At 43.8% G+C, this 14,394-nt stretch overlaps 1 protein-coding gene across 4 annotated transcripts in view; it reads left to right on the forward strand.

Annotated features, from left to right (window-relative positions):
- Positions 1–14,394, forward strand: part of MYBBP1A (MYB binding protein 1a) — a 63,358-nt gene that overhangs the window by 46,058 nt on the left and 2,906 nt on the right. For all 4 annotated transcript variants that reach the window (XM_041126981.1, XM_030027088.2, XM_030027089.2 and 1 more), the window contains 2 exons: positions 883–996; positions 13,288–13,389. In XM_041126981.1, coding sequence (XP_040982915.1) covers positions 883–996; positions 13,288–13,389 — 216 coding nt within the window. The remainder of the gene's footprint in view (positions 1–882; positions 997–13,287; positions 13,390–14,394) is intronic.

Consider the following 14,394-nt stretch of genomic DNA (forward strand, 5'->3'; position numbering starts at 1 on the left):
AACTCTTGATGTAGTTCCCAATGATTTTTAGTATTTGTACCTGCATTCAGTTTTGGTCTGTCTGATGGCAGCTAGAGGCAACATTTTTTTCTTTATATGTGGGTAGAATTTGCTCACTAACTCCCTGTTGCTACAAAAAATTTCCCTTTAAATCCTCTAAACTATTTGCACCAATCCTCATTAGTATATTCTGTGCATTTCTGTCATTTGCTTTTGTCTATTGCTGCCTTTTTCTTGCACCTAAGAAAGCCTTAAAAAAGGAATTCTGGAATAGGAAAGGACTTGTAGGAAGATTGCAGATTACTGTTGGTTTTCTAGTGGCTACTCTTTTCATTGCTGCTTTAAGGTAGAGGCTTGATGAGCAAGTTTGACTCCAGGGCAAGGCTGAGTGCTGCTCTGAACAGCAGTTTCCATCTAGGGTTCCTTTGAAACGAAGCATTTGCTAACCTGCCAGCTTTTATTTTTGTTTATTTGTGCCTACTGCATTCATCGGGGCACAGTAAAGGGGACAGTCATGCAAAGGGCTGCCTGAAGACTTTTGGAGACTGAAAGTGATGTACTCAGAGCAGCTATTAAAGCATATTTTGGATATTAATGCCTAAATCTAGAAGTGGCATAATCCTTCCCCTCCCCTTTGACCTTCTCTTTTAAGTATGAGTATTCAACAAAACCCACCACCCTGTCTCCTGAGGAATGACTGTTAGGATGTAGATAATGTTTTCTAACAGAGCAACATACAGGTTGGTGAGGATATGCAGCATCTGTAACATGGCATTCCCTGGATGTTGTGCTTAGCTGTTTGCTTCAGCAGGATATTTGCATTGCTAACACCTTCCCTAGAGAGTGCGGAGTTTCACATCTCCTCTTCCCTTTCTCTTTCAGGCCCAGGCGTGTTTGCTTCTCCAGAAGGTTCTGCTACTTCGTGAACTGAAGCTCTTCGTGACAGAGGAGGAGTGGGAGGAATTGATCAGGGAAAGCATCAGCCAAGTGACAGAGGTAACAAGCTTCAACATGTTAAACATACAGATAGCACTTAATGGGTGCTGCTTTGACTAGTGTGGTGCTCGTTCTCAGAGCTGGAGTCTGCAGCTGTGCTTAGCTTAACTGATCTTAGAGGGGTTTTGCCTGCTTGCACCAGGTCTTGGTAGTGTCCACCAGGATTACAGCATTCTTGTAACACCGCTGTTTAGATGTATTTTCATAGAGTACAAGAAATGTGCCTGGTACAGCTCAGCGGTGCCTGTGTATGGATCCAAGAGGCAGAGCTCAAGTTTTAGGGAATACACTCATACAGATCAATTTAAGGTGTTTTTAAAAAATGAGTTTTGAACTGAAAATTATCATGAACATTTACTTCATTTCAGAAAATGTTATGGAATTTCTGTACTTTAATGAACTTCAGGGCCAAAGAGATAGAGCTGAGGTGCACTAGACTTCTGAATCTTGGTGCTTTGCAGGCCTTCCGGACCAGACTCCCTTGCTAATACTGTTTATCAGGGAAACCTTATAATGCATTGGAAAACAATTTGTACAGAAAAAACAGTGACAGAAATTGCAGGGCTCCTGATTCAGTGGTGAGTGCAGATTGTACCTGAAGACAGTTTTTGGGTGCAGCTATTATGTAGGAGCTGATCTGTGGGACAGGAGACTGAAGAAGAAAATGCCATTCAATTATATTCTTGTGGATTGATGTGGGGGGAACCAAGCAGCCAAGTTAATGTTACGATGTGGTGACTAAACTTGATGACATGGGGCATTCTAGTCTTGGTGTTCCTATGTAACTGTAGTATTGACCTCTTCCTAAGTGTAGCTTTCATTCTTTACTTACTTCTTTAAATGCTGGTTAAATGGTAATTTAGGCCATTCTATAATTTACCGTATTGGAACAGAATGATTAGCTCTGTTTTCTCTTGTCAAGGAGGGACAAAATCTAAGCAAGTTTAAATCAAGGAATTCAGAGGTGCTGTTTATAATTCTTGAGGAAGCAGGTAATCATGCGTTTCATTAAATACCTTTTATTTAATGGTTACATCAGGAATCCAATGGGTGGAGTTAGGTATGATTGTATTTTCCAGCTACATAAAACATGCCACTCCTTCCAACCCGGTCATCTCCATGTTTCTCTCTAGCAGCTGAATACCTGCAGGACTCGGTGATTCACTGGGAAACCACAAACATTTACAATGCCTTTATGTTGTTCTTGTCAGGGAAAGTTTAGCAACTTGCAACCCATCCAGTATTTTAATGAGCTTTGCTACCAAAGCTTCCTCAGTGCTTCTCATTTCTGTGGTCATCTGTGTTTAAAGAAAAATTCCTGGGAAATGTTGTCAGTTTGTTTGGGCTGTCCAAGGTATACCCTGTGGGCAGGAGGCCTCCCATGCTATTAACTGGCAGTGGCGTATAGGTGCTAGTTCTCTTTTTGGCCCGAAAAAGCCCTGACATAACATTTTTACAGAGTGCTCTGTCAGTGGACGTGTATGTGTTGGGTTTTGTTTCCCTTCCTCCTGCTTCCCCTTAGCACTAACACAGTGCTGGTATGGCTCCTTGGAGCTGGGGCAGCTGCACGTCTTTAAATGTTGCTGTAATTAGGAGTGATCAAGGACTTTATATGCCATATAGCACTTTTGATTCATAGCTAAAGGCTGACACTTGTGCTGCAAAACTTTCCAAAGCTGCAAAAGTTTTTCTGTGTCTTTTTGGTGGTGCAGAAATGCTCACTTATCTGAGTAATAGCTGTAAAAACATGCAGTGGCTTTATGGTGTAGTAGAACAATACTCATATCATGACTGTTCTCTTTTGGAGATGGTAAAAAATCCCTTGTAGCAGAAGTCAGAGGCTGGAAACTGAGCAAATTTATAATTTGTAGAAAGTATGTATTTGTCAAAGAGAGTAATCCACCATTAAAATAACTTGCTGAAGAGTTCAATAGTTCTGAACCGCCAGGTGGAGATTGTGTGCTTGACTGAAAGAGAAGCTGCAGGTTGGGTGGAAGTTATGGGCTTGATGTTGAAATTATGGGGTGAGTTTGCATGGGCTGTGTCAGGCTTGGGCTAAACGATAGCCCTTTCTGTTGCTGATGTCCACGCATGCCTCTGCTTAGCTGGAGGGTAGGGAGGGCATTTGCAGAACTGTGAGTTTCTCCTGCAGCTCAGTCTTGTCCCTTTTCATTTGAGACTTGTTTCGGTGGGCCGTTGCAGGTCAGCCATGATTTCGCAGTTGGGTATGTAAGTAGGTAGATGTTGGCATGTGAGTACTTACCCATGAGAACCTGGACTGAGAGCTGTAATTCATGATGCTGTGGAAAATGATTAAGTTTTATTGCCCTACCTCTAGTTGAAAGGTCTGCATTTGCAGTCATTGGCCGTTCCTGCCACCATCCCTCACAAATAGCTGTTTTAAGAGGAAAAAATGATAATGCAGAATTTTATACCTTTCTTTGACCCAGGGAGAAGTCTGAAATAACCTGAGAGGGCCAACTCTTTAACTGACTATACTGATGTGCACTTTTAATTCAAGCAGCGATATTCACAAGGAAGCTGTCACCTGAAGACTTTGCTATGCTCTGTGTCCTTGGTCACATTTGCAGCTATGGGGCTGGTAGCTGTTGAACTGCAGGATTGCCATTGCAGGTGTCAGGCTGTGAGAGAGGATAGGATGCTATCTCTTGGTGCCTGCTTTCTCATCCTGTCTTGCCTTAGTGATTGCATTGCATACCTGCAGATCACTTGGTGAGGAGCAGGGAGCCTGGGATGGTTTTAGGCAGTGATGTGTGCTGGAACTGGGAAAGAAGCAATGTGAGAAAACTGCAGTCTTGGATATCATTGAATTATGCCTGTAAAACTAAGAGGCAGATGAGGGACAATCAACGGCCAGGAACTTTAAATGAAGAGACAGCTTCCTGAAATAGCAGCTCTGGCTGCTGCGAGGCAATGGCTCTTGTGCTTACATAAGCTGACTTGACCTTATTTGTTCCCAAAATGTTTAAGCGTGTTTATGAAACATAGATCACAGTCATGAAGGATTCATATTTGCCATCTCCTTACTTTCGGTGAGGGATGTCTTGATATCCTAGCGGGTACTTTGGAGTTGACTTGTTCTTGTGAGAGCCCTGCTTGCTGTTGGTGCTCTTGGCTTGTTCTGCTGGGTCACCTGGGCAGAAAGCCTTGTCCACAAGCCCTGGGACTGCAAAGGTGAGGAAGCAGAGGAATAGCTCTGGTACAGCTTTGGCCTCCCAAGTCCTAAATAGTTACTTTACACAAAGGAGAGCCTTGCTACAGTTGTTCAAGTTTATTCTAATGTTGGGAGTCTAGACGACTTGGTTGTGTTTACAGTATAAAGAAATAGAGTTGCTTCATGTTGTAAATGACAGAGCTCACCTGAGATGCTAGAGCATCTGACAGAGACTTCTTCCTCTTTGAGAGCTTTGTTCTTCTATCAGTAGGCCTCAAAGCGCTTTACAAGTGAGATTCAAACCAGTGAGGAGTTGATGTAATGAAGAAAGTATTTTGCAGAAACCCAGGAGCTAATGTATTTAGTTTACTAAAGTCGTTCACCCTGTTTTACAGGTGACATGCTTGGCTGGGATCTGAGCCAATAATCAAACTTGGCTCTCCTGAGACATCCCAGAGACCCTCTTTGTGCATGGACAATCTGACTGTTTCTTAACTTGGCTTCAGAACAGCCCAGTGTGTTGGATAGCAATCTCTGTCCCCATGTTATCTAAGGAGGATGCTGGCTGCTGTGAGTGCAGGCTGCCCGGAGTCATGCAATGAGGCTAGTGGCAGACCCGGGAGGGCCAAGTTCCCCATTTCATGCAGGGCACTGTCACGCAGTTTTGGTGAGGGATCTCTGTGGGATTTCTGCTAGGGCTCACACACTGTCTTTTTGACTCTATCAAGACCCTCTCAATTTGGTCTTTCAGCTCTCCTAGTTGTCATTGCAGGCACATTTTGGTGTTTGTTCCTGTTGTTAGATATATTTCTGGTTTCCTTCTGATATGTTACAAAATTGCTGTCTTGGCTTTAGAGTGATCTTGAAGCCCTGCCAATATTTTAGTAACTCACTGACAGATTTGGGGCAGGAAGCTCCAGGATCTGAATACATAGTTTCACTACCTTTTTATGTCATCCCTTTCCCAGGGACTGGCTTGCCCTCCTGAACTGAGGTGCTTTGTGTAACTCCCAACTTATGCTGAAACTCCCAGTTAGGCTGTGAAAGTCAGGGGGAAGTGGGAAAGGATTTTGAGGAGTATTCCAGAAAATGTATATTTTCACGGCTGAGCAACTTCAAAACAAAACAGCCTCAGAAAACTGTTGTTAAAACTGCTTTCTCTGGCTTGTACACAGCAGTTTCCTGAGGGATTCCTTTGTCTGTCTTCTGCAGTAAGTACATCATAGGAAGGGCCCAACTTTACTACTATTTTTTCCTTTGCTTGTTTTGTCAATGTCATAAGGGACAGACAGAGCAGATAGCGTTCAGGTTGACTGTTTGAAACCAAAATGGGATCAAGGCATCCTGGCATGTAAAAAATGCTCACAGAAACTAATACCCAAGTTTAGTGCAAGACCAAAGCACTCCAAGTCACCAGTATTGGAGACTTTCAGATAAATATACACCTAATCCTAATGAGACACATGTGATTCCTCCTTCCACTTAGGTGGTTACGTAGCCTTGGACTGGGCAGGCAACTGTGTTTCTGTAGAAAGGCATGAATGTAGACAGACAGGGGATTACATGGCCTGTGCAAGGGATGGTATAGATAACCCAAGACCTCTTTTCCAAGACTCATATAATTTGAAAGTTACTGTATGCTCTCTGAAGACTTTTATTGTATGGCATTAGAGGGTTTTGTTGCTATTGTGTTGTTCAGCTAGGGATTTAAAATAACTAGCTGGAGCCACTCAGAATGTGTGGGGGAGAGAGGAATATATTTATATAGCCTTCCAGTGTAGACATGCCCTTCATTTCTGAAGGGCATCACATTTGATTATCGGTGTCTTAATTTGTAGGGAGATAAATTATTAACAGTGACTTCATCAAATCTCTAAAAAAGCCATTCTTCAGTTTTTTTCTTGAAGATTGCCTGAACTTTTATCTGTCCGTCTTTATAAATTCTTAATTCATTGCCCTTTCTCAGCCTCTTAGCTTGTAAAATGAGGCCAGTAGTGATTTAACTGATATCTTTGACATGCTTTCAGAATACTGGATGTCTCTGTGGACAATTCATTCTCCTCTGTTCCCTCAGCTGTCCTGTATGGCTTTTCCCTGCTACATTTTCATATGGTCTATGGAAAAAAAAAAAATCAGATCTTTAAACTTGGGAAAACATTGACATTTTCTGTGAGAATGGCTTCTGGATTTTTGGGCTCCTTCCTCTAATAATAGCCAAAATAAACATTGCAAAAAAAGCCCTTTAGTTATACCCTTCAGCCTGTGGGTCTGCTTAGTTCCCTACCTTCCCTCTGTCTCTCGGTCAGGGACAAGCAGAAACTTGGTGGTTCCCTTCCCTTTGTGAGCATTTCTTGATGACTTGTTTCTGCTAAAGAGGCAAGGAAAAAAAGTTTTGAACATTTATACTTTCAGTCTTCAGAAACTTAGTGAGAGAACAGAGTGAGGAGGGACAGTCAGTGCTTTTTTTCCTCCTTTAAGTGCTCTAGGCAGCAGCTGCTATGCTGTTCAGGTGGGTGGTGTGAGAACCTCTCCTTGTGTGCTTGTGTACCTTGTGTACGTGGAGTTGGAAATGGATCTGGTTCTGTGGATGGATGGAAACTAATGTGAAGAGGCATACTCTTCCCTCCTCCCTTCTTTGTCTTCCATGATTTAGCCCTAAGTTCTAGCTTGGGTTCTTCTGTTTTATAGTGAATATTGTCACAAAAGGAAGTATTTGGGGGTGGCTTGTCTGGGTTTTGGGAAGCTCGGAGTTGATTCCTGGCTCTGTCATGGTCTGCGTGACTCAGTCATGTTACTTGGCCTCTCTGAGCCTCTGTGAAATGCAGGGAATGATGCTGACTTACCTCTTACCTCTCAGGAGAAATGTGAGAGTAATTACAGGTGAGGCGAGGTGCTTACATTGGATAATAACAGGAGCTATGAGCATACAGAATACTAAAATACTTCATTTGGTTGTCAGTTTGTCATTAGCCTCTAAATAGCAGAGGAAGGCTGTGCCCCTCCCAAACCTCTCAGCTTACCTGTATGTTGACATGGGAAATCTTGTGCTTTGGCTCAGGTAATGGGCATGTGCCTGTAGGGCCCCAAACCCACTTGCTGGGGCCCCTCTGGGTGTGACTCCACCATAGGGACCCAAGCCACAACGGCAGCAAAATGCCAGGTTGTGTCTTTGCTCTGGGACCCTGCATGCAGCATGGAGCTAGGGCAAAGCTTTAGCTTTCACAGTCAGTGTGAAAGCAGTAAGCATACTGAGATCATATCTCAAGCGCTTTCTCATTGTGACTGTGGACGTTCAGTAGGGTGGAAATTTTGCTGAACTATTTGCTGCTGGAGAAGAGAGTTTACCTTAGCAACCTTGGGCTGTGCCAGGGGGTGTAAGGTCGTGCAGAGTGGGTGGAGGTATGTGTTTTGCAGAAGGCACTTGGCACTGTATTCAGCCATGAATCTGCACATTTATCCATCAGCGTCAGGTCTGTTATGGGGGAGGAGGGGGAAGGATGGAGATAGCGCAGCATGCGGAAAGAATGCAGGTTGGCCGGGCTTCTCCAGCTCAGGGAGCAGTGATGATCTGTCAGGCTGATCCCACGGAGGGGAAGGGCTGTTTGTTTTGAACAATGAAATAGGCTGAAGGATGTGCTGGGAATGCATAAATATTAAATGGTGTTCAAACTTCCAGCTAGGAAATGTGCTCGTCTCTTGGTAGCAGAACATTCCTCTGCACTCTTGAGATACTGCTGTGTCTTGTACATCTGGGCTAAGTATGTCCCCCACTGTGGTGCCTGTGAAAGGGGCAGAGGTGCAGGCAAGCTGAGATTGCAGGTGGGTGTGAATGTGGAGACTTCCAGAAACATTGTCTGGCTCTATATAACAGCATATTGCCATCTCCCCTGCATGGAAAGCTGGGCAGTGGCTGGGATGCTGACTTTGGCCCTAGATGCACATGCACTACTTTTGCTGTGTGCTAGGTTTCAGGGGAGTCTTGGGCTTAGACTGAAATCCTGTGTGGGGAACTGAGGCACGGAGCTGTGTGGTTAACTAGCTGCCAGCCCTCTGTCCTACTTGTATGACTGAATTACTGCAGGTATTTACGTCCTGTGCTCTAACAAACTTGTTCTATACTTTGTGAAGATGAAGGAATGCTGTGAAGTGCAGTGATGGATGGAACAAAGGTTGGATCCTGCAGTAGCTGGGATACCTCCATGTGTGATACAGGAATTAGGAATATAAGAAAAAAACACTGATTGGTAAGATGCTGGGGGTGTGCTGTTCTCCTTGTAGAAATCCTAGAAGCAGAGAACTTTGGATCCAGGAGTGCCCTCCACCAGAAACAGTCAGAGGCTTTTAGAAGCAGCATGTTTGACATAACAAGACAAAACCATCTCTGCCAGCTGAATCCATGTAGGGTGAGGCAGGAACTGTATTGCTGTATTGGCTTGAGATGAGATGGGAGTTCCAGCTGTGAAAACTGCCTCCATATTTTTTCCTTTTGGAAAATGACCTGCCCAGATCTGCTGACAGCTCAGATGTACAGGCATGATTAAACGTCACAGGTATTACTGAGCTGTAACTGGAACTGAGATTCCCTGTAAAGTGGGACTGGCCGTTACTGAAGGGGCAGAGTAAGAGAAGCAGAAAATGGGAGAAAAACAACATTATCAGCAAGTGATGCAAGCATAGCTGTTGAGTATAAGACACGTGGTCTCTCTGCTTTTCGTATTGAGTGATTGGGTTATGTGACTCTTAGGTTGGTAATGCTTTCAGAGGGCAGGGGGAGTTTGATACCTTTGTGAACAGCACATGGCAGTTGAATCACAGAACAGGTGGTTAGTCAAGTTCTTCTGGGTTTTCCCTTAACCCACCACCACTGACCTGTAGCATAGCTGGAAGCAAAACCCCTGCTTTGTGCCTCAGTCTTGCTATGTAAAATGGAGATACTTGCCAACCTTGTGCAAGTGCTTTGTGATCTAATCAGTGTTTGAGGCTCTCCTAAGGATGCTGCAGATGACTGAAATGCTCCTTTTCTTTTTAAGGCACGTTTGCCATGTGTTGCAGTTTGCCATCTGTTACATAATAGCTTTTGCTTTAATTTTATGATTATATTTTATACATTCCCCAAATGAAATCATGGTAGGCCTGTAAAATGTTTGACTGACTGTCATGGTTTAACCCCAGCCAGCAACTAAGCACCATGCAGCTGCTCGCTCACTCCACCCCTCCTCCACAGTGGGATGGGGGAGAGAATTAAAAAAAAAGTAAAACTCATGGGTTGAGATAAAGACAGTTTAATAGGACAGAAAGGAAGAAAATAGTAATGATAATAATAATAGAGTGACAACAATAATAATAATAAAAGAATTGGAATATGCAAAACGAAGTGATGCACAATGCAATGGCTCACCACTTGCTGACCGATGCCCAGTTAGTTCTTGAGCAGCGACACCCGCCCCCCTGGCCATCTCCCCCCAGTTTATATACTAGACATGACGTCCCATGGTATGGAATACCCCTTTGGCCAGTTTGGGTCAGCTGTCCTGGCTGTGTCCCCTCCCAACTTCTTGTGCCCCTCCAGCCTTCTTGCTGGCTGGGCATGAGATGCTGAAAAATCCTTGATTTAGTACAAACACTACCTAGCAACAACTGAAAACATCAGTGTGTTATCAACATTCTTCTCATACTAAATCCAAAACATAACACTATACCAGCTACTAGAAAGAAAATTAACTCTATCCTAGCCGAAACCAGGACACCTCTGCAATTGGAGTGGCAGTGCTAATTTCATCTTTCAGATAGCTGAGTGAGGGAGCAGACCAAAGCAACCTGCTGTGCAAACCCACAACATACAGACAATGGTCGGTACCTTATGTAGTAAGAAGTTACGACAAATACTTGGGAAAGCTGCTTTTGAGGTTTGGACCCAGTTCCCATTGAAGAGACTTGGGTTTTCATTCCCTGGGAGCAGTTCCCCAAGGCTTGCTAGCAGCCCCACTCCAAAGTCAGCTTCTTTTATGTAACCAGAGTGCAGCATGTTTGTATTGATGTTGCATGCTAACACAAATCCTATGGAAGCAAATGCTTCACTGTTTACACTCCCTGCTATGGGAGGAAAAGAGCCAAGCAATGCTTGACAGAAGAGACCATCTCATGTAATGTGTAATGGGGAAGTACTCTGGGACAGTGGTGGTGAGATCAGGATAATAAGTGACACTGAGCTGAGCAGGAATTGGACTCGAGTCTTTACGGGGGCTTGACTGTCTCAAGCATACCACATACAGAGGTGCTTGCGGTTTTGTGCTCTTTGAAGTAAATTTCTTTTACACCCTTTGTAGCAGAAGGGAAAGGGCAAAGACCTGTATTGAGAGATATTAAGACTTTATCTGAAGCCAGCTTCCTTAAAGCCAATCCATTCTGCTTCTGGACTAGAGAAAACTGTGCGCATCTGCTGCTTCTTTACTGCTCCTTTGGCTTCTCCACCCACCCCCACCCTCTTCCTTGTTCCTTCCTTGTCTTTAAGAGCTGTTTAAAAGTGATCCATTTCAGTAGGGAGTTATTTGTTTGCAGAGCACTTAAATTGTACTGGATTGCTTCTGGCTTATTTATGTTGATGGAACTGTGCTTGTGTTTCTAGACGCATGCAAAACACTGCTTTTAATATCGATGCTTAGTCTTACAGCACTGATGTTGCTAGACCAGTGATACCTTCCATCTCCAGCTGGGCAAGCCACCCTTTTTATTTTACAGGTCTGCATGAATTTGGTTGGGCACCCCAAACTAGATGCAGGTCCCAATTTCCCAAACCAAAACTGTTTGCAGACTGCTGAAAATCAGCCCCTCAGGTGTTGTTTAGAGCTATAGGACTTTTCTGTTGACTTCACTTGGATTTGTTTCAAACTCTTCAAAGCATCGGGGCAATGCTGGGAAGTAGGGGTGGCAGCAAGAAGAGAGTCAGGCCAGCACAATTTAAACGCAGTCATCTACATCACTCATCTACAGTGAAGAGAAAATGCAATTTACTTTTAACACCTTCTTAATTCCAAAATGTTTGTATATTAAAAAGATGAAAGGACAGTTAACTTTACTGTGGCTCCTTCTCACAGTACTGCCCTGATCCCTCTTGTCCTGAAGAGCTGACAATCCATAGTGATTTTCTCGCACTGTGAACTTGTATGCAACTTAGCAAAACAGGGATCTCAACTTAATAGCCTCTCTGAAAGCTAGTTTAACCACAAGTAATGACTGTTAGCCTGGCAATATCTTGTTCTTCAAATTGCGAAGAGAATTTTTATGCAAATCAGGCTGTTTTGTTTTCATTATTGATTTGATGATGCTTATTATTTATTATTATTAATAGTTGTGGTAAGCCTAATAAATGGAGTGTGCATGGCCCATGGGGTGTTATATCCTACATGTGAAGTTTTTTTTCTTTTTTTTTTTTTTTTTAATCACACACCCTATATTTGTTTCTCATTTTACCTGAGAGACTTTAGAGCTTTTAGAGCTGCTGAATTGTATGACCTTGTAGGTTAATGACAGCTCTGGAATAGAGTTGCAGCACATCTATCTGTATCAGGAGAGAGTAATTAGCAAGTTATTGATAGTCAGATGAAGTTGCAGCATGAATTCCAGCAAGCAGAACATGGTGGCTTTCTAATACAGTGCTTGAGTGGACCACCCACGTCAGGAAATAACTATCTTTATTATTTAAAAAAGACACTCAGAGGGTGTGGAGTCCTGTACAGATAGTAAATAATTCTGCTTGAAAGCTGCCATTCCTGCAGATATGTTATCTTGTCTCCCCACTACTTCTGCTAAAACTGTTCCTTATACTCTTGCTGGCCATCATTATTTTTCTGTTGTGGGCATCATTATTGAAAGAGCTTGCTTTGGGGAATAAATTTCTTGCTTCTCTCAGTGTCTGCGAGGATTTTTACTTTATTTGCCAGCTTTATGCTGATATAGATGGAAAATAGTTTGCTCAGAGGCCTTAAAATTACTTCCAGTCTGAATGGAGCAAAAGCAACAGATGGTCTAATAGGAGAAATTTCATGTCCTGGAGAACTATGACCTTCCACTGCTGGGTACAGGTTTGGTGCAGTGACTTATTGGCGATGCGTGTTGCCTGAGGAACCGAGGATGCTGAGCCTGGGGTGGCCCTTGCCCGTTGGCAGGGTTGACGTGTTCCAATTCCAAGCAAAGGCGGGCTTGGCCGCAAGTGCAGCCTTCTCTAGAGAAACAGGCTGTGATGGGGCACGCCACTGTCTACAATAAGCTTGTCCCTACAAATCCTATCTCATATTGGTGTAATCCATGCAAGCTGTGGGGCTTGCTGTGGTGTGTGCATCCACACAGAAATATAGTACGGAAGAAAACTACCATGTAAGTGGGGCTGCGCGGACCAGCTGCAGGCAGAGGATCAGTACCCCTGAGCCATTGGGCTGCCTCTTTGATCCAGCTGCCTTTTTATGGCTCTTTTCTGCCCTTCTCCACTTGTAAATAACTTGGCCTATCTTTGGAGTTATTTTCCTCTAAGCCAGACCGTTCAGTGTCTCAGAAACCCTGCAGCACATAAAGGGAACACAGAGAGATGAGATTTTTTTCTCTCGGTTATTTCAGTGAATTTAAGCTTGATTGACAAGCCCTGTACTAGTGCTGGAAACTGGGATTTCCTGGGCATGTTAATGGATTTTTGCATTCGCACTTTACATGTAAATCCTGGCTTCTGCAGCTGAGTAACTGTTGTCCCTCAGGTGAGTCTGTTGTCTGGCAGCCTCCCGGCCTTTCCAGGGCAGGGGCAGATATTGTCTTTCCTCTTATTCTCCAGGAGGCAGCAACGTGTCTCCAGTTGTGCTTTAGCTTAGAAACTAGGGAGAGCAGCAGGGTTGTGCCTTTGTGGTATGCTTGCTCTTATTTTGTCCAGTTGTTTCTTAATTAACCCGGGCATCAGCAGCTTCCACCATGTACCCTTCTGAGCTTTTCTAGAGTTTGGTGGTGTTCCAGAGTTATTTTGGTGACAGGTTAATCCTGCCTATCATTACTCATTTTCTGCTTTCTCCTGAGAAGAGTGATTTGTTTTCCCATTTAATGCATGCTTCTTTTCCATCTCCCCATTTAATTTGCAGAGTCTGAAAATGGTTGGCAAGCGTATTGTGAAGGCTGATAAAGAGAAAGTTGCCAAGAGCTTGGAGCTGTTGAACATCCTCCTCAAAATTGTGACGGAGCAGGTGAGTGTGTGACCTGGTGTGTCGCAAATGGCTGTTCTGAATCCCGCCAAGGCCTCTTCTACCTTGTGACTGCTCCATCACTACATCCCACCTCATTTCTTACTGAAGATACCCCTGGAGGGAATGCCTAGCTGGATTTGAGGACAGAAAAGCCCTCATGTCTGAAGGAGTGATCCATAGCTCTTGTAAGCTGATCTCCAAGCGCTTGTTCAAGGATTTGTGCAGTGTTCTGCAAACATATGTGGCATCTTCTTTCTTATCAGCAGAAATATGGCTTGGGATACAGTGAAGGCGAGCTGGGTTTTTGTCCCAGATGATTGCTCTGTCCTCTCCGCTGAACTCCAGAGATTTTAATTTCCAGAAACTGAGCCTTACTCTCAAGCTTTATGAGCAAGAGTGAAGTTTTGTTCTGGGGCTTTGTTTTCCATAATGAAAAATGGCTTTTTTGAACATGAGAAGAATTTCTGTAGGTGACAAAATAAGTCTCCAACATGGTCTTATTTACTGGAGCAAAATACCACAAGCAGCAGAATTGCTGAAGCCCAGTTTCCTACTGATAAGCACTGAGCTCACACCACAGCCTGTTTCTTTGTGAAGACCTAATAGGAAAGTGGGTGGAGGAGAGAGTTTATTTCCAAGGCTCTTGTAGGAACTGAATAGCCTTTGAGACGCCCCGTTCTGTCTGGTTTTACTGAAATTATCCAGTGGGTTATGGAAGCTGTAGAGGCAGCCAGAGGCAGAATGATTGCATCCTTTAGAAACCAGGCTGAAAATGCTGCTGCTTTTCTTTTAGATAGTTATATAGTCACGTGTTGTCTTCCCCCTGCTCCCAGCCATGGACTGAAAAGGAAAGAGGACCAAAGGACCTTTCAGTCCCTTTTATGCCAGTACAATTCTAGCTGTTAGACTCATGCCTCTCATGCTAGAGACCGTTTTCAAGCAAACCCTGTACCTGATGGCATGGTGTGACTTGCCAGTTTTTGCCCCCAAATTGAAGTGGTGTTG

This window comes from Aquila chrysaetos, chromosome 10, assembly GCF_900496995.4.
Source record: "Aquila chrysaetos chrysaetos chromosome 10, bAquChr1.4, whole genome shotgun sequence".
Classification (NCBI taxonomy): domain Eukaryota; kingdom Metazoa; phylum Chordata; class Aves; order Accipitriformes; family Accipitridae; genus Aquila; species Aquila chrysaetos.